The sequence below is a fragment of the Heterodontus francisci genome, chromosome 39 (genome assembly GCF_036365525.1).
Source record: "Heterodontus francisci isolate sHetFra1 chromosome 39, sHetFra1.hap1, whole genome shotgun sequence".
Lineage (NCBI taxonomy): Eukaryota > Metazoa > Chordata > Chondrichthyes > Heterodontiformes > Heterodontidae > Heterodontus > Heterodontus francisci.
The window spans coordinates 30,532,886-30,550,888 of record NC_090409.1 but is presented as its reverse complement, the minus strand read 5'-3'; the positions used below and the strand labels follow the sequence as shown (position 1 = coordinate 30,550,888).

At 47.3% G+C, this 18,003-nt stretch overlaps 1 protein-coding gene across 1 annotated transcript in view; it reads right to left on the bottom strand.

Annotated features, from left to right (window-relative positions):
* LOC137352859 (platelet-activating factor acetylhydrolase IB subunit alpha1-like) overlaps nt 1-5,302 on the bottom strand; it is a 24,190-nt gene extending 18,888 nt beyond the window's left edge. Inside the window, exon 1 of the mRNA XM_068018711.1 lies at nt 5,024-5,302. Coding sequence (XP_067874812.1) covers nt 5,024-5,302 — 279 coding nt within the window. The remainder of the gene's footprint in view (nt 1-5,023) is intronic.
* Between the last annotated feature and the right edge of the window lie 12,701 nt (nt 5,303-18,003).

The window sequence follows — 18,003 nt, the reverse complement described above, 5'->3', positions numbered from 1 at the left end:
TCTTCCGGTATTCGCGCAATTGAAAACTACACTTCCCAGCGAGCAGCGCGGCGTACTGAGACGCAACGTCCGCTCGTCCGCCACGCGATTGGTTGTGAAGAAGGCGCCCGGAGGGTCAATGGGGGAGGGGCCTGATGTTGGCCAGTGGGGGAGGGGCCTGGAGGGGGTCAGTGGGGGAGGGGCCTGGAGTGAGTCAGTGGGGGAGGGGCCTGGAGTGAGTCAGTGCGGGAGGGGCCTGAAAGGGTCAGTGAGGGAGGGGCCTGGAGTGGGTCTGTAGGGGAGGGGCTTGGAGTGGGTCAGTGCGGGAGGGGACTGGAGAGGGTCAGTGGGGAAGGCGCCTGGAGTGGATCTGTGAGGCAGGGGCTTGGAGTGGGTCAGTGGGGGAGGGGCCTGGAGTGGTTCTGTGGGGGAGGGGCTTGGAGTGGGTCAGTGGGGGAAGGGCTTGGAGATGCTCAGTGGGGGAGGGGCTTGGGGTGGGTCAGTGTGGGGGATGGGATTGAAGTGGCTCAGTGGGGGAGGGGCCTGGAGTGGGTCTGTGGGGGAGGGGCTTGGGGTGGGTCAGTGTGGGGGATGGGATTGAAATGGCTCAGTGGGGGAGGGGCTTGGAGTGGGTCTGTGGGGGAGGGGCTTGGAGTGGGTCAGTGCGGGAGGGGACTGGAGAGGGTCAGTGGGGAAGGCGCCTGGAGTGGATCTGTGAGGCAGGGGCTTGGAGTGGGTCTGTGGGGGAGGGGCTTGGAGTGGGTCAGTGGGGGAGAGGCCTGGAGAGGGTCAGTGGGGGAGGGGCCTGGAGTGGTTCTGTGGGGGAGGGGCTTGGAGTGGGTCAGTGGGGGAAGGGCTTGGAGTGGGTCAGTGCGGGAGGGGACTGGAGAGGGTCAGTGGGGAAGGCGCCTGGAGTGGATCTGTGAGGCAGGGGCTTGGAGTGGGTCTGTGGGGGAGGGGCTTGGAGTGGGTCAGTGGGGGAGAGGCCTGGAGAGGGTCAGTGGGGGAGGGGCCTGGAGTGGTTCTGTGGGGGAGGGGCTTGGAGTGGGTCAGTGGGGGAAGGGCTTGGAGATGCTCAGTGGGGGAGGGGCTTGGGGTGGGTCAGTGTGGGGGATGGGATTGAAGTGGCTCAGTGGGGGAGGGGCCTGGAGTGGGTCTGTGGGGGAGGGGCTTGGGGTGGGTCAGTGTGGGGGATGGGATTGAAATGGCTCAGTGGGGGAGGGGCTTGGAGTGGGTCTGTGGGGGAGGGGCTTGAAGTGGGTCAGTGGGGAAGGTGCCTGGAGAGGGTCAGTGGGGGAGGGTTTTGGAGTGGGTCAGTGAGGGAGGGGACTGGACAGGGTCAGTGGGGAAGGCGCCTGGAGTGGATCTGTGAGGCAGGGGCTTGGAGTGGGTCTGTGGGGGAAGGGGCTTGGAGTGGGTCTGTGGGGGAGGGGCTTGGAGTGGGTCAGTGGGGGAGGGGACTGGAGAGAGTCAGTGGGGGAGGCGCCTGGAGTGGGTCTGTGGGGGAGGTGCTTGGAGAGGGTCAGTGGGGGAGGGGCCTGGAGTGGGTCAGTGGGGGAGGGGCCTGGAGTGAGTCAGTGCGGGAGGGGCCTCAGAGGGTCAGTAAGGGAGGGGCCTGGGGAGGGTCAGTGAGGGAGGGGCCTGGAGTGGGTCTGTGGGGGAGGGGCTTGGAGTGGGTCAGTGGGGGAGGGGCCTGGAGTGAGTCAGTGCGGGAGGGGCCTGAGAGGTTCAGTAAGGGAGGGGCTGGGGAGTGTCAGTGAGGGAGGGGCCTGGAGTGGGTCTGTGGGGGAGGGGCCTGGAGAGGGTCTGTGGGGGATGGTTTTGGAGTGGGTCAGTGGGGGAAGGGCCTGGAGAGGGTCAGTGGGGAGGGTTTTGGAGTGGGTCAGTGAGGGAGGGGACTGGAGAGGGTCAGTGGGGAAGGCGCTTGGAGTGGATCTGTGAGGCAGGGGCTTGGAGTGGTTCTGTGGGGGAAGGGCCTGGAGTGAGTCAGTGGGGAAGGCGCCTGGAGTGGGTCTGTGGGGGAGGTGCTTGGAGTGGGTCAGTGGGGGAGGTGCCTGGAGTGGGTCAGTGGGGGAGGGGCCTGGAGTGAGTCAGTGCGGGAGGGGCCTGAAAGGGTCAGTAAGGGAGGGGTCGGGGGAGGGTCAGTGAGGGAGGGGCCTGGAGTGGGCCTGTGGGGGAGGGGCTTGGAGTGGGTCAGTGGGGAAGGTGCCTGGAGAGGGTCGGTGGGGGAGGGTTTTGGAGTGGGTCAGTGAGGGAGGGGACTGGAGAGGGTCAGTAAGGGAGGGGCTGGGGAGGGTGAGGGAGGGGCCTGGAGTGGGTCTGTGGGGGAAGGGCCTGGAATGGGTCAGTGGGGGAGGGGCCTGGAGAGGGTCTGTGGGGGATGGTTTTGGAGTGGGTCAGTGGGGGAGGGGCCTGGAGAGAGTCAGTGGGGGAGGGTTTTGGAGTGGGTCAGTGGGGGAGGGGACTGGGGAGGGTCAGTGGGGAAGGCGCCTGGAGTGGATCTGAGAGGCAGGGGCTTGGAGTTGGTCTGTGGGGGAGGGGCTTGGAGTGGGTCAGTGGGGAAGGTGCCTGGAGAGGGTCCGTGGGGGAGGATTTTGGAGTGGGTCAGTGGGGGAGGGGCCTGGAGAGGGTCAGTGGGGGAGGGTTTTGGAGTGGGTCCGTGGGGGAGGGGCCTGGAGTGAGTCAGTGGGGAAGGCGCCTGGGGTGCGTCTGTGGGGGAGGTGCTTGGAGTGGGTCAGTGGGGGAGGGGCCTGGAGTGAGTCAGTGCGGGAGGGGCCTGAGAGGGTCAGTAAGGGAGGGGCCTGGGGAGGGTCAGTGGGGAAGGTGCCTGGAGAGGGTCTGTGGGGGAGGGGCCTGGAGAGGGTCAGTGGGGGAGGGTTTTGGAGTGGGTCCGTGGGGGAGGGGCCTGAGAGGGTCAGTAAGGGATGGACCTGGGGAGGGTCAGTGAGGAAGGGGCCTGGAGTGGGTCAGTGGGGGAAACTGGATATGTTTACACTGGTGGGAAAGTTCAGAACTAGGGGTCATCAATATAAGACAGTCACTGATAAATCCAATGAGGAATTCAGGAGTAACATCTTTATCCAGAGATTGGTGGGAATGTGGAACACACGGTCCGGTTGTGGTGAATGTCATAGATGCATTTTAGAGGAAGCTAGATAAGCACTTGAGGGGGAAAGGAATAGCAGGATGTGTTGATAAGGTGAGAGGAAGAAGGGGTGGGACGTGGCTCTTGTGGAGCACAAACATCAGCATGGTCTAGTTGGGCCGAATGGCCTGCATCTGTGCAGTAAACCGATTAGTTATTCAAATTAACAGTCAGCCCTATGTTGATTTGATCGAACCTAACCGTATCAGTCCTGGACGTTCAGCATAATATCTCAGTGTAATGTGCTGCTGTGTTACTGTGATACACTTGAACTGACTGTATTAATAGGACGTTGTGCACTTACTGCTCAATGTTAATAAAGAAATATTGGTTTATGATCTCACAGCCTGGCTTCCTTTGATGAAGGTTGGTTAATTCAGTCACTGAATGGCGTCCAAGTATTTCAATAGGGTTGATAATGTAAATGGTAATACTAGGCCGCAGAGACATCCAGTCGACTAAGGAGGGTTAACACACCATGCTTATACAGACTGTCACTGAGAAGAGGTTATTGCTGGTCTGTTGCTGTGAGGGGTTGCAGCGTTGCAGGGAGGCTTGGGGGCCTGGGGGAAGTAAAACCCAAGCCTTTAAGGAGGTAGTGTACAGGATAGGAACCGGAGCCTCCTGAATGATGCTGTGAGTGATTTTTCGCCGAGGAGACTGATTCCCAGTGGCGTTTGACCTAGTCACACAGGTGGTCAATGAATGGTAGGCCAGTCATGTATACGGAGGTCTATGCCGCATGGACTTAAGCTGAATGAAACACAAGCCCTACCAGGAGAAATGGCCAGGATAGGAGACAGAAGGTCTTGCAGAGGACAAGAGCATCAAAGATGGTGGTGAGGAGGTGGTTGAGCAGATCAACAGAATTATCGCGATGAATGGAGGGTCAAAGGGTAGGTAGTGGGGGTGGGGGAGATTTGCCCAGGGGGCACAAGGAAGTGGGTAGAGGAATGTGGCTTGTGAGGGATAAAAACAAATAGTCAGAGGCGGCCTTGTGTGTGATCGGGAGCATGGCAGTGGAGAGGCGGGAAGCTGAAGGGGTGCCCACAAGAATGGGTGGGTGAGTTTAGCAGGCGACGAGGCTTAGGGGAAGTTCAGGGAATGCAAAAGAGAGGTAGCAAGGGGCGCTGAAATGGAGATTGAAAACACTTTGGAGATTGAGGATGAGGAGTCACTACTGGCAGAGCCTGAAGAAGGAGAATTCCCAGTATAGTGGGACCCATATTCCCAGTGAGAAATGATTGATAATTCCATTGAGGTGGGATTGATATTCCCTGTGAGGTGGGATTGATATTCCCTGTGAGACGGGACCAATATTCCCAGTGAGATGGGACCAATATTCCTAGCAGGATGGAATTGATATTCCTGTGAACGGGACCAATATTCCCAGTGAAACAGGGCCAATATTCTCAGTGAGGAGCAATCGATATTCCTCGTGAGACATGATCGATATTTCCAGTGAAATGGAATCAATATTCCCAGTGAGATGGGACTGATATTCCCAGTGAGATGGGACCGATTATCCCAGTGGGATGAAATCAAAATTCCTAGTGTTACAACCAGGTGCGAAAGGTGTCCAGGGGTCTGTTACTATCTTCACCTGGTCTTAGTGTAACAGGGTTTAATTTTAAACACACTGTGTTTTGAGCTCCCCCTTTGTAAATCCTTGTTCACCGCTTTCCAATTATAAGGCAAATAAATGAGCACAAACAGGCTTTCTGTGCTTTAAAGAAGAAAGACGAAATTTATTAAACCTTAAACTTAAACTCTAATACGGTTAACGCCTACAGATATATGACACACCCACGCTAGCATGCGCGATACACACAGGCAAATAGAGACAGAAAAGAGCAGAAGGAAAGATAAGTAGAACAGTTTGAGGCAATATCTTGTTACTGTTTCTCCAGCTCGCAAGATATGGTCTTGCGTTTCATTGGGGCTCAGTATTCCTTGTAAATCTTGTTCACATGGGAGATTTTTCTCTCTCTGAGTTAATGTGTCTTCACAAGATTCAGTTCCGTGGGAAAGCGATGGAGGCAGGCAGAAAGGGTTCTGCTTCAGTTCCAGGAGCACAGCCTTCTTCACTCCATGATCACACAGCTTTGTCTCTTGACATTCCTTTGTTGGGAGTTCAAATTGAAAAAAAACTCCCAGGATGCCGAGCAGGTTAGTCATGTGACTAGTTCCTTATATGGAACAGTCTCTCCTGCGAGGTTTGTGGATTGGACCTTAGCAGTCTCTGGAATGCTAGCTCCCCTACCTTCAATGTCTGGTAATCAAAAGTCCATTGTTGGTTGAATGAGTCAGGGCATGGCCCTTTGTCCCTTGTTCCAACACTGTCGGTTACCATGGAAATGTCTTTCCGGTCAGGGACTTGCAATTTTAAGTTTTAATATTCATGTAGCAAAATAATGTGTGCCTCAGTCTTAGTAGGTGGGGGTTTTGGCTGACACTAGAGACAGGACAGATATTCCCAGCCAGATGATGTGAACACTCCCAGTGAAATGAGACTGATATTCCCAATGAGATAATAGCGATGTTCCCAGTGAGATGGGACCCATATTCCCATTGAGACGGGATCAATATTCCTAGTGAGGTGGGGATGATATTCCCTGTCGTTTGAGACCAATATTCCCAGTGAGGTGGGAGAGACATTCCCAGTGAGAGGCAAATACTTTTTCCAGTAAGACTCTCGACACATCCTCAGATTACAGGGGCTGTCTCTACTTTCTCCACATGCCTCCTTTACCCTTTGCTATTCTGTTGTAACCATTTACAACTCCTTTCGGCCCATCGTTTGTTTGTTCACTTGTTCCTTTAGCACAGGGGTGGGAAAACCCTTCGACCTGAGGGCCACATTTTTTTTTTAAAGAGATACAGCACTGAAACAGGCTCTTCGGCCCTCCGAGTCTGTGCCAACCAACAACCACCCACTTATACTAACCCTACAGTCATCCCATATTCCCTACCACTTACCTACAAGGGGGGCAATTTACAACAGCCTATTTACCTGCAAGTCTTTGGCTGTGGGAGGAAACCGGAGCACCCGGCGAAAACCCATGCGGTCACAGGGAGAACTTGCAAACTCCGCACAGGCAGTACCCAGAATCGAACCCGGGTCCCTGGATCTGTGAGGCTGCGGTGCTAACCACTGCGCCACTGTGTCTGGCAGGCCATAAATGTTCAAGGAACAAACAATTCATGTTCAAACAGGGGCAATACAATTTTGTTTTAAAGTGAACACCATTACAACTATGCTGTTGAGCAATGCATTGCATCCAACAACCCTGCCCAGCATCACAAATAACCTTAACACTTACAGAAAAAAGTGCTAAAAACAAAACCTCAAACTAAAATTCTAGTTTTTAAACAGTCAAAAGTATCTTTCTAAAGCTTGCCGGCAACAGCACCAGGAGCATTGGGCCATCTGCTGGCCCTTTAACATTTCGAGGTCTATATTAATAACAGACACAGCGAAATTCTAACATACACTGACCACAAACATTTTAACATCCCGAGAAACATTGACAACGCCAGGTTGTTCAAATGGAGTTTCATCCTCCAGCTGTTTAACTTAAAAATCCCGAGCATTGCGTGAAAAAATAACACCATTGCAGACGCTCTGTCCCGAGTTTAAACAGACAATACCACCAGCAAGCCTAGTGATAGTGACTGACGAATGCATGTGAATGAATGTGTGTAAGTGTTTGCTCACGCACATACACACACACGCAGAAAGAGACAGATAGAGAAGGGGGAAAAGAAAGTGACCTTTACTGGAGGGGACGTCACGGTAAACCTGTTAAATTTTCTTGGAAATCAAGTCCTCGATGGGCGCAGGCCTGAGATGATTGTAGATTTCTGTCTTGATTGGATGTTCAGTTGAAGATGGTGGGTCACTTCTAGTACTCACTGTTGGATAAGATAGACGTAGGATTCTGTCTTCTGGCTTGGCTGCAACACAAGCTGTTAGGATGCTGCTTCTCTCTCTCTCTCTCTCTCTCTCTCTCACTGTCTCTTGTTAAGGTAAAACTGTGTCACCTCTCACCTCCTGGTAGGAGACGTTCACTTCCCCTGGTGATCGCACAATGGCCCAGGACGTGGCTAATTCACACTTTCTTTGTTTCAGAAGAAGACGTTAAATTCTGAAATGTTTATAGGTTGAGATGCAATTGACACCTCTTAGCTTTGAAAATGTATCCTTTGTCTTTGCCAGACACTTTGAATACACAAAAGGCCAGTCCCCTTTTACTTCAGTGGCCATTTTGGATCATTGTTCACTTTTTAAAATAAAGGTTCATTTTTTTAAAGACAAAGTCAGTTTTCCATAACTCTTACCTTAGTCCCTAGTTTGTATCATCACACTTCTGGTGTGTATGACACTTCACCCACAAGGGTAAAAAAGGAAAGTCCTTGGATCTCATTTTTCACACCAATTTGTACTACTTTAGGAATGTTAATCTCCAGGACCATGTGATTGTTGTAGAAGCTTGTAGTATGCAAATTTCTGTTACTACTTGTGGCAAGGTTCACTGTTTGTACAAGCTTTAACCCTTTAGCTACTGCTTCCACAATGCATGGTGTTAACCATTCAAGCTCTGGCACTTTGATAGTTGTTATTTTTAGGGAGATAGTGGGTGATACATGTTTTTTTAGCCTCTGCGAGGCAGCTGGAATTTCTTCCTGTCCCTTGTTCTTGCTGAGTTCTGAATCTAAATTGTTGGGTTTGATTAGTTTTGGATCTGGAGCCCGGCCGTGTGATTCTTCAGTGGGTAGATCCACACTTTTAGTTTTCTTGTGATTTTCACAAGTGTGGTTCACTATTGGGTATGTTAACTTCCCTTTCCCTTTTACTTCAGAGATAGGTGTTTCCCTAATCTGCCCAATGTCCTCTACCCCTGCATGGGTAAGCACAGAATGACCCGACAGAATCCACCCCAGTGACCAACTTACTCTGTAAGTAAATTTTAACTAAGGTAACCTTCAGGCATTTGCTAGTGAGCCCATTTATTAATACCATGGTATTTGTTCTGCTTTCTGGTGGCATTTCTGTCAGCTTGGCTGCCAGTAGGGTTTGAAAACAACCAGCATCCCTGAGGGTGGTTATCTCCTTGTCTGGTGCTTAGGACACAAAAGGAGTCATTTTCCTTTTGTGCAAAGAGTTCTGATATGTGCTCTGCTCTTGAGTGATATTAGTATACAGGCTTACCCCTTTCAAAGCCACAGATGCGAGCTTGACTGTGGCGCCTCCTGCTGGTAGACCAACAATCGGCCTGTACATGCCCAGATTTGCCACACTGGAATCGGACAGACCCCTACTGGTTTTATCACCTGGATTCCTTCTTTTAAAAGTTGGAGACTGGTAGGGTTTTCCTTCCCTGCTCTCCTATTCTCTCAAGCTCATTTCTGCTTCCTCTGCATCCCTGCTATCTCTCCCTAGCTTGTATGAGTTACTAGACCCAACTTTATTCAGAGTTAGGGATTTGTGTGTTAATTCATAATCATCGCCCATTTTAGCTGCTTCCCTTACTCTTGTGACACTTTATTCTTCGATGTGCGTTCTTACACTACTTGGGATGCTATTTTTAAACTCTTCCAACATCACTTCTCTCAAATTTTCATATGAGGGTTCTAGCTTGAGAGACCATATCCAGCAATCAAAAGCGATATGTTTAATTCTTTTGAATTCAATGTAAGTCTGTGTGTGTCTTTTCTGGGCGAGTATGTATTTCTGTCTGTATGCTTCCGGTACTAGGTCATATGTATTTAGAATTGCAGTTTTAGTTTGTTCATAATGAGAGGAACTTTCTTCTGATAGCAGGGGAAAAGCCTCACGAGCCCAATGCACGCTCACCTTGTAAGAGGAGAGTTCAGAAATCTTTTGGCCATTTTAGCCCAGTAGCTATTTTCTCAAATGAGATAAAATATGGCTCAACCTCCTCCTCATTAAATTTTGGCATCGGTCTTGAGTATCTCAGCACATCAAAGTTTTATTCTGAATTGGGGATGAGGTTTGAGTGGCAGTTAGCATTTCATTTTGGGTTTGCAGTCTCTGTAATTCAAACTTTAAGGCTGCTTCCTTTCCTCTCTTTGCATCTCTCTTTCCTAATTTTCCTTCTGAAATTGCATCTCTTCCCTTTGCAACTGAAATTCTCTTTCCTCTTTTTCCTTCCTTACAGCTGAAACTGTACTTCCTATTCATCTGCAACGGGATTCTAGCTAGAATTACTTTTTCAGTCTCTGATTCCAGGCTTCCTTCTTCTAGTTCGGGGGTAAGTTTAAAATGGTTGGCTAGACTTTTCACCAGTTTAGGTCTCTTTGCTTTCCATCTGAAAGTGATTGCCACCTCTGTAGCTAAGCTTTTTAAAACTTCAATACTTAATTTGTTTATCTTATCATGGGATATCTCTCCCTGCTCTGCAAACAAGTTTGTTTATTATTCCACAGTTTTAGAGGTCAATTTGCCTCCCATTTTCCAAATCGATGGTTTATCTGGTGGTTCAGATACTGACTTTGAGCCCTCAGTTCAGCCACGTGGTGCAACATGGGTGGTTCTCACTGTTCACCTCCCCACCTGACCACAAGTGTATTTGTATTAGGGTTTAGTTCCTTGGTGTTTCCTTGTAGGTCTTTTAAAAACACAAAAAACAGTTGTTTATTGATCAATACGCCTTATTCCAAAACTGTCGCAAATGCTTCCATTCACTCATTCACTCACACGCGTACACACACACACACACACACACACACACACACACAGATACAGAAGGGAAAAAGGAAGTTGACTTTTAGTGGGGGTGTGGGGAGGTCACGGTAAACCTGTTGGATTCTCTTGGAAATCAAGTCCTCAATGGGTGCAGGCCTGAGATGATTGTAGATTTCTCTCTTGATTGAAGGTTCAGTTGAAGATGGTGGGTCTCTTCTAGTTCTCACTGCTGTATAATGTGGATGTAAGGTTCTGCAGCTGGGCAGGTGCTTTCTGACTTGGCTGCAACACAAGCTGTGAGGATGTTGCTTCTCTCTTTCTCTCGGTTTGTCTTTTGTAAGATAAAACAGTGTCACCTCCCACCTCCTGGTAGAAGACATTCTTATCTCTTTCCCATGGTGATCACACAATGGCCCAGGACGTGGCTAATTCACACCTTCTTTGTTTCAGAAGAAGACATTCAATTCTGGAATGTTTACAGGTTGAGGTGCAACTGGCACCTCTTAGCTTTGAAGATTTGTCCTTTGTCTTTGTCAGGCAGTTCAGTGGCCATTTCGGACCATTGTTCACTTTTTGAAATAAAGGTTCATTTTTTTTTAAAAGACAAAGTCAGTTTTTCATAACTCTTCAGAGTTAGTCCATAGTTTGTATTACACTTCCAGTGTGCATAACACAAGGAATTTCATTGTTCACCTTTTTGTGGGGAGGTGTCATGCACACGCAAGGAGAAACTATGAACTATAGAATGACCTCATGAAACAAGCAACAAACAAAAATCGGACGCTTTTCCTACAAAACAAAATGGAATCAAGAGATCAGGTGACCTTATCCTGTACCACTCATATGCATGGAAACTGCAAGAACCCTTAGCCGATCTTCATGTCTGAACAAGCCTTGGATAAGGCATTAAAATATAAATGACCCATTCTGTGTTAATGGCTACTTCTCTCCAGTGAATTGGGTTAACAATGAGTTGGGTCAAACTCAAGCGAATGGGAGTGAAAAAAACTCCACTTTATCAAAATGGAATGAAGATGAGTGACAGCCAGACTCCATTGTCCAAGAATGGCCTCACCACCACACACCATTTATGAGGACAATGGGAGAGGAACTCTGGTTACACGACAGAGACCAGATTTCTCATAAGAAGTTTTAATAAGAGACATTCTGTGCAGATGAACATATGAATTAGGAGCAGGAGAAGGCCACTTGGCCCATCGAGCCTGCTCCGCCATTCAGTAAGTTCATAGTTGAACTGATTACTCCACATTCCCACCTACCCCCCGATAACCTTCCACCTCCTTGCTTATCAAGAATCTATCTACCTCGGCTTTAAAATATTCAAAGACTCTGTCTCCACCACATTTTGAGGAAGAGAATTCCAAAGACTCACGACCCTCTGAGAGAAAAAAATTCTCCTCATCTCTGTCTTATTTTTAAACAGTGACCCCTAGTTCTAGATTCTCCCACAAGGGGAAACATCCTTTCCACATCCACCTAGTCAAGACCCCTCAGGATCTTATATGTTTCAATCAAGTCGCCTCTTACTCTTCCAAATTCCAATGGATACAAGCCTAGCCTGTCCAATCTTTCCTCATAGGACAGCCCGCCCATTCCAGGTATTAGTCTGGTAAACCTCTGTGCTGCCTCCAACGCATTTACATCCTCCCTTAAATAAGGAGACCAGTACTGTACACAGTACTCCTGATGTGGTCTCACCAATGCCCTGTATAGCTGAAGCATAACCTCCCTACTTTTGTATTCAATTCCCTTCACAATAAACGATAACACTCCATTAGCTTTCCTAATTATGTGCTGTACCTGCATACTAACCTTTTGCGATCCATGCACTAGGACACCCAGATCCCTCTGCATCTCAGAGCTCTGCAATCTCTCACCATTTAGATAATTTGCTTCTTTTTGAGCCAGAGAAAGAAGACAGAGAGATCAATCGATGCCATTGAAGAGACAAGACCAGCTAAGATTACCAGCTTTGAATTACAAGTAGGCAACAACTGGAGTCTGGCCTTGAACTCCCTACCTGAGAAATCATACCAGGACTTCACCAGTTACCTCTGGCTAGAATACAACAAAAGCAAACCGCAGCAATACATCCATTTTCCTAAACCTCCCAAGTCTTTCTTCAGTGAACAAAGGAAAAAGCCTACAGGCCTGCATCGTTTCAAGTCTTCATTCCCGGGGAAACACAAGTTAAACAGGACATTTTATACCACCAGACCTAAATGCGTGTTATTTTTTAATCTCTATCTTTTCTTTCGTGTGTGCATGCATGTGAGAGTTTGTGAAGTTGCGTACGTTTTCGGGTGTTGTATAATAAATATTTATCTTTCTCTTAAACTTATGAGAAAACCTGTCATCTGTCTGTTGACCATTAAAATGCTCAGGGAATAAAACACTTTTTTTTAAACAAAACATTGTCATCAGTCAGTTGAGAGATGAAAAAAGGGCAACCATCTCTATCATCTCCCCCCCCCCCCCGTCTGTAATAGATTGGGGGCTCGTCGTCCGGAATTTGAAACATTTGAATAAATGAATGAATTGGAAATGGGAGGTAAATTGATCATAAATTGAGAAAGAGCTAATTAATAATCTTGTTTTAAAAGAGCCTCTAGGAAATAGTGACCATAATATGATAGAATTTTACACGAAGTTTGAAGGTGATGTAGTTCAGTCCTAAACTCGGGTGTTAAATCTAAGCAGAGGAAACTACAAAAGTATGAGGGGCAAATTGGCTGTAGTACATTGGGAAGCGACATTAAAAGGTATGATGGTAGACAGGAAATGGATAGCATTTAAATACATAGTTTCAACAAATTTACATTCCTTTGAGGCACAAAACCCCAGCAGGAAAGGTGATCCAACCATGGCTAACAAGAGAATTAAAGATTGTACAAAAGCAAAAGAAGAGGCTTCTAAAGTTGCCGAGAAAAGCAGTAAGCCTGAGGATTGGGAGCATTTTAGAATTCAGCAAAGGAGGACCAAGAAACTGATAAAGAAAAACAGAATGTGAAAGTAAACTAACGAGAAACATAAAAATGGACTGTAAAAAGCTTCTATAGGTATGTAAAAGGGAAAAGATTAGCAAAGAGGTTTTAAGGATGTGACTAGCAGAATAGATAAGGGGGAACCAGTGGATGTGGTTTATTTGAATTTTCAGAAGGATTTTGATAACAGGGGGTTAGGAAGCAAAATTAAAGCAATTGGGATTGGGTGTAATATACTGGCCTGGAATGAGAATTGGTTTAACAGACAGAAAACAGAGAGTAGGAATAAATGGGTCATTCGCAGGTTGGCAGGCTGTGACTAGTGGGGTACCGCAAGGATCAGTGCTTGGGCCCCAGTTATTCACAATCTATATCAATGATTTGGACGTGGGGACCAAATTCCAAGTTTGCTGATGACATAAAACTAGGTGGGATTGTGAGTTGTGAGGAGGATGTAAATAGGCTTCAAGTGGATTTAGACAGGCTAAGTGAGTGGACAAGAAACATGGTAGATGGAATATAACGTGGAAAAATGTGAAGTTATCCACTTTGGTAGAAAAAACAGAAAGACGGAGTATTTCTCAAATGGTGAGAGATTGGGAAGTGTTGATCATAGATTCATAGAAAGTTTAAGGCACAGAAAGAGGCCACTTGGCCCATCAAGTCTGTGACGGCCGAAAAACGATCCACCTATTCTAATCCCACCTTCCAGTATTTGGTCCGTAGCCCTGCAGATTACGGCACTTGAGGTGCATATCCAGACTCCTTTTGAATGAGTTGAGCTTCGCAGTGAGTTCCAGACCCCCAACCACCCTCTGGTTGAAAAGGCTTTTCCTCATCTCCCCTCTAATTCTTCTACCAATCACTTTAAATCTATGCCCCCTCATCACTGATCTCTCTGTTAAGGTGAATAGACCCTTCACCTTCACTCTATCCCGGCCTCTCACAATTTTGTACATTTCAATCAGATCTCCCCTCAGCCTTCTCTGTTCCAAGGAGAACAACCCCAGCCTATCCAATCTTTCCTCATAGCTGCATTTTTCCAGTCCTGGTAACATCTCATAAATCTCCTCTGTACCCTCTCTACTGCAATTACATCTTTTCTGTAATGAGGTGACCAGAACTGCACACAGTACTCAAGTTGTGGTCTAACCAATGAGTTATACAGTTCCAGCATAACCTCCCTACTCTTATATTCTATACCTCAGCTAATAAAGGAAAGGATTCCATATGCCTTCTGAACCACATTATCGACCTATCCTCCTACCTTCAGGAATCTGTGGACATTCACTCCAAGATCCCTCACTTCCTCTACACTTCTCAGTATTTTCCCATTTATCGTGTATTCCTTTGCCTTGTTTGACTTTCTCAAATGCATCACCTCACACTTCTCCGGGTTGAATTCCATTTGCCTCTTTGCTGCCCATCTGACCAGACCATCAATATCTTCTTGCAGCCTACAACTATCTACCTCGCTATGTACCACACGGACAATCTTCGTGTCATCTGCAAATTTCTTGATCATGCCCCTAAATTTACGTCCAAATCGTTAATATATATCACAAGAGCAGGGGACCCAGTACTGAGCCCTGCAGAACGCCACTGGAAACAGCCCTCCAGTTGCTAAAACAACCATCAACAGTTACCCTTTGTTTCCTGCCACTGAGCCAATTTTATATCCACCTTGCTGCATTTCCCTGAATCCCATGGGATTTTATTTTTTTAACCAGTCTGTCATGTGGGACCTTGTGAGAAGCCTTGCTAAAATCCATGTAGACCACATCAACTGCACTACCCTCATCTATCTTCCTTGTTACTTCTTCAAAAAATGTGATCAAGTTGGTCAAACAAGATCTTCCCTTAACAAATCCATGCTGACTATCCTTGATTAACCTGTGCCTTTCTATGTGACAGTTTATCCTGTCTCTCAGAATAGATTCCAATAATTTGCCCACGACTGAGGTTAGACTGACTGGCCTGTAATTATTTTGGTCTATCCTTCACACTGTTTTTAAACAGAGGTACAACATTAGCAGTTCTCCAATCTTCCGGCATCACACTTGTATCCAGTGAGGACTGGAAAATGACGATCAGACCTTCTGCTATTTCCTCTCTTGCTTCTTTTAACAGCCTGGGGTACATTTCATCTGGCTGTGGTGATTTATCAACTTTCAAGGTGCTAATCCCATTAATACTTCCTCTCTCCCTTTGTTTATCACATCCAATACTTCACACTCATCTTCCTTAACTACAATATCTGCACCGTCCCCCTCTTTTGTGAAGACAGACGCAAAGTTTTCATGAAGAACCATACCAACATTTTCTGCCCCTGCACATAGGTTACCTTTTTGGTCTTTTATGGGCCCTACTCTCTCCTTAGTTACCCTCTAACTCTTAATGTATTGATAAAACATATTTGGGTTCACCTTGATTTTGCTTGCCAATATTCTTTCATTCTCTCTCTTTGCTTTCCTAATTTCCTTTTTGATTTCACCTTCACCCCTCCGCTTTCTACATTCTTCTTGGCTTTCTGTAGTAGTGTTCTCGGTGTCGGACATAAGCTTTCCTTTTCTGCCTTATCTTACTCTCTAGGCTCCTTGACATCCATGAGACTCCAGATTTGGCCGCCTCACCCTTTTTCTTTGTGGGAACATGTTTACTCTGAACCCCTTGAATCTCCCCTTTGAATGCCTCCCACTGTTCTGACACTGATTTACCCTCAAGTAGTTATTTCCAGTCTACTTTCGCTAAATCACTCCACAGTTTAGTAAAATTGGCCTTGCCCCAATTGAGAACTTTGGCTCTTGTTCTATTTCTGTCCTTTTCCATAATTCTGTTAAAACTGACTGAATTATGATCACTATCGCCAAAATGCTCTCCCACTGCCACTCCTTCCACCTGCCCATCTTCATTTCCTAAAACTAAGTCTAAAACTGCGCCCTCTCCTGTTGGACTTGCTACATACTGGGCAAAAAAGTTCTCCTGAATGTACCTCAGGAATTTTTCTCCCTCAATTCCTTTCACGTTAAAATTATCCCAGTTAATATCGGGGTAGTTAAAATCCCCCTACTATTACTGCCCTATTGTTCTTGCACTTCTCAGAGATTTGTCTATATATCTGCTCTTCCATCTCTCTCTGGCTGCTTGGGGGTCTATAGTACACTCCCAGCACTGTGATTGCCCCTTTTTTGTTCCTTAGCTCAATCCATATGGCCTCATTTGAATGGTGGAGCAGGCTCGAGGGGCCGAATGGCCTTCCCCTGCTCCTATTTCCTACGTTCCTATACCTGTAAGGAAAATCACAACAAGAGCTGTGGTCCAGGGGGCTAAATTTTCAGACGTTACGGGCTGCCTGAAGAAATCCAATCGGATCAAGGATCTAATTTTATGTCCCGGGTATTCCATGAGGTAATCCATAGCCTCAGCATCGAACAGCTAAAATCCTTGGAATATCAGCCACTGTCACAAGGAGCTCTAGAAATATCCCCAAACCTGAAAACCATGATCTGAGCCTACTGTTGTGGGTAACCCCCTGTTACGACCAGGTGAAAAATGTGTCTAGGGGTCTTTTGCTGTCTTTATCTGCTCTTATTGTAACAGGGTTTTACTTTCAAATACACTGTGTTTTGAGCTGTCCTCTTTGTGAGTCCTTGTTCACAGCTTTCTAATTATATGATAAAGAAACCAATTCACACAGGCTTTCTGAGGTTTAAAGAAGAAAGATGAAATTTTATTAGAACTTAAACTTAAACTCTAATACAGTTCACTCCTATGGATATACGATGTGCCCACTCTAGCATGCACACGCGATACACACATGTAAATAGGGACAGAAAAGAGGAGAGGAAAATATAGTAGAGAGGGATTTGAGGCAATATCAGAAGAGTTTCTTGTTTACTGTGCTTCGAGCTCACTTGATTGTAGGTAGTCTTGCTGTTCATTAGGGCCCAGTGTTCTTCTGAAACCTTGTTCATGTAGGAGACTTTTCTCTCTTTGAGGTTCACGTGTTTTCACAAGTTTCAGTTCTCTGGGAGGTGAGCAGGCAGACAGGAGAGGGTTCTGCTTCAGTTCCAGGAGTTCCCGGCTTTCTGAGTTCAAATGCCTTGTTGGAAGTTCAAACCTCAACAGCCAGCTAGTCATGTGACTAAAACTGGTCTGACCACTTCTTCTGTGTTTGTGGATTCTGCTATCTTAGCAGTCGACCTGGAATGCTAGCTCCCACTACCTTCAGTGTCTGGTAATCAAAAGTCCATTGTCGGTTGAATGGGTCAGAGCATGGACCTTCGTCCCTCATTCCAACTCTGCTAGTTACTATGCAAATGTCTTTCCAGTCAGGGGTTGCAATTCTAAGCTTTAACGTGCATGTGGGGAAATCATGTGCATTGGCGGGTGGGGGGTTTGCCTGAAACCTCCACATGATCAGGGCAAAGGGTTAGCTGTTCTGCTGTTCACCACAAGAGATTCACCCAACAAATTGACAAGCTTCAGTCCGTTGACATGAGGTAAGAGGCTCCCTTAAGCTGATCAAAGAAACATTTCTCAATCAAAGGGAGGAAACCTCATTGTTAAATCATGTATCAGTCTTCCGCAACAGCATGGGTTATGGCTAAGGAACACCTTAAAGCCTCCCTGCAGAACATGACAAGGCAAGCAGACAAACAAGCTGAGGCTCGGACATTTAAAACAGGGGATGAGGATCTGGTGCCGTTGCCGTTACAGGGTCCGTACTGCGTGGGGTAAAAGATCAATGAGGTCAATAACTTGATCAACACTCCAGACTGGAGAAAGAAACAACTTCTTAGGGAGGCTAGACACATTGGCCGGAACTTTCCGTCGGGCGGGAGGCCCCGCCCACCGACTGGAAAGTCGGTGGCGAGCCTGCCTCCACCAGGCCTGGGGAGTGAAACCAGATTTTACAGTCCCCAGGCCCTTAATTGGTCTTGGGCGGGACTTCCACCTCCTTGAGGCAGGAAGTCCCGCCTAATTGAGCTGCTGGCCAATCAGCAGGCCGGCAGCTCTTAGTCCCAGCAACCCCACCGGGAGAGCGGCCTACTGCCGGGACTACACCCAGCTATTGGAAGAAGATGAAGGATGGCCCCGGTAAAAAGGTAACGTTTTTAGGGCCTCGCTGGGGACAATCGGTCGGGCTCCGGTGAGGCAAGGGT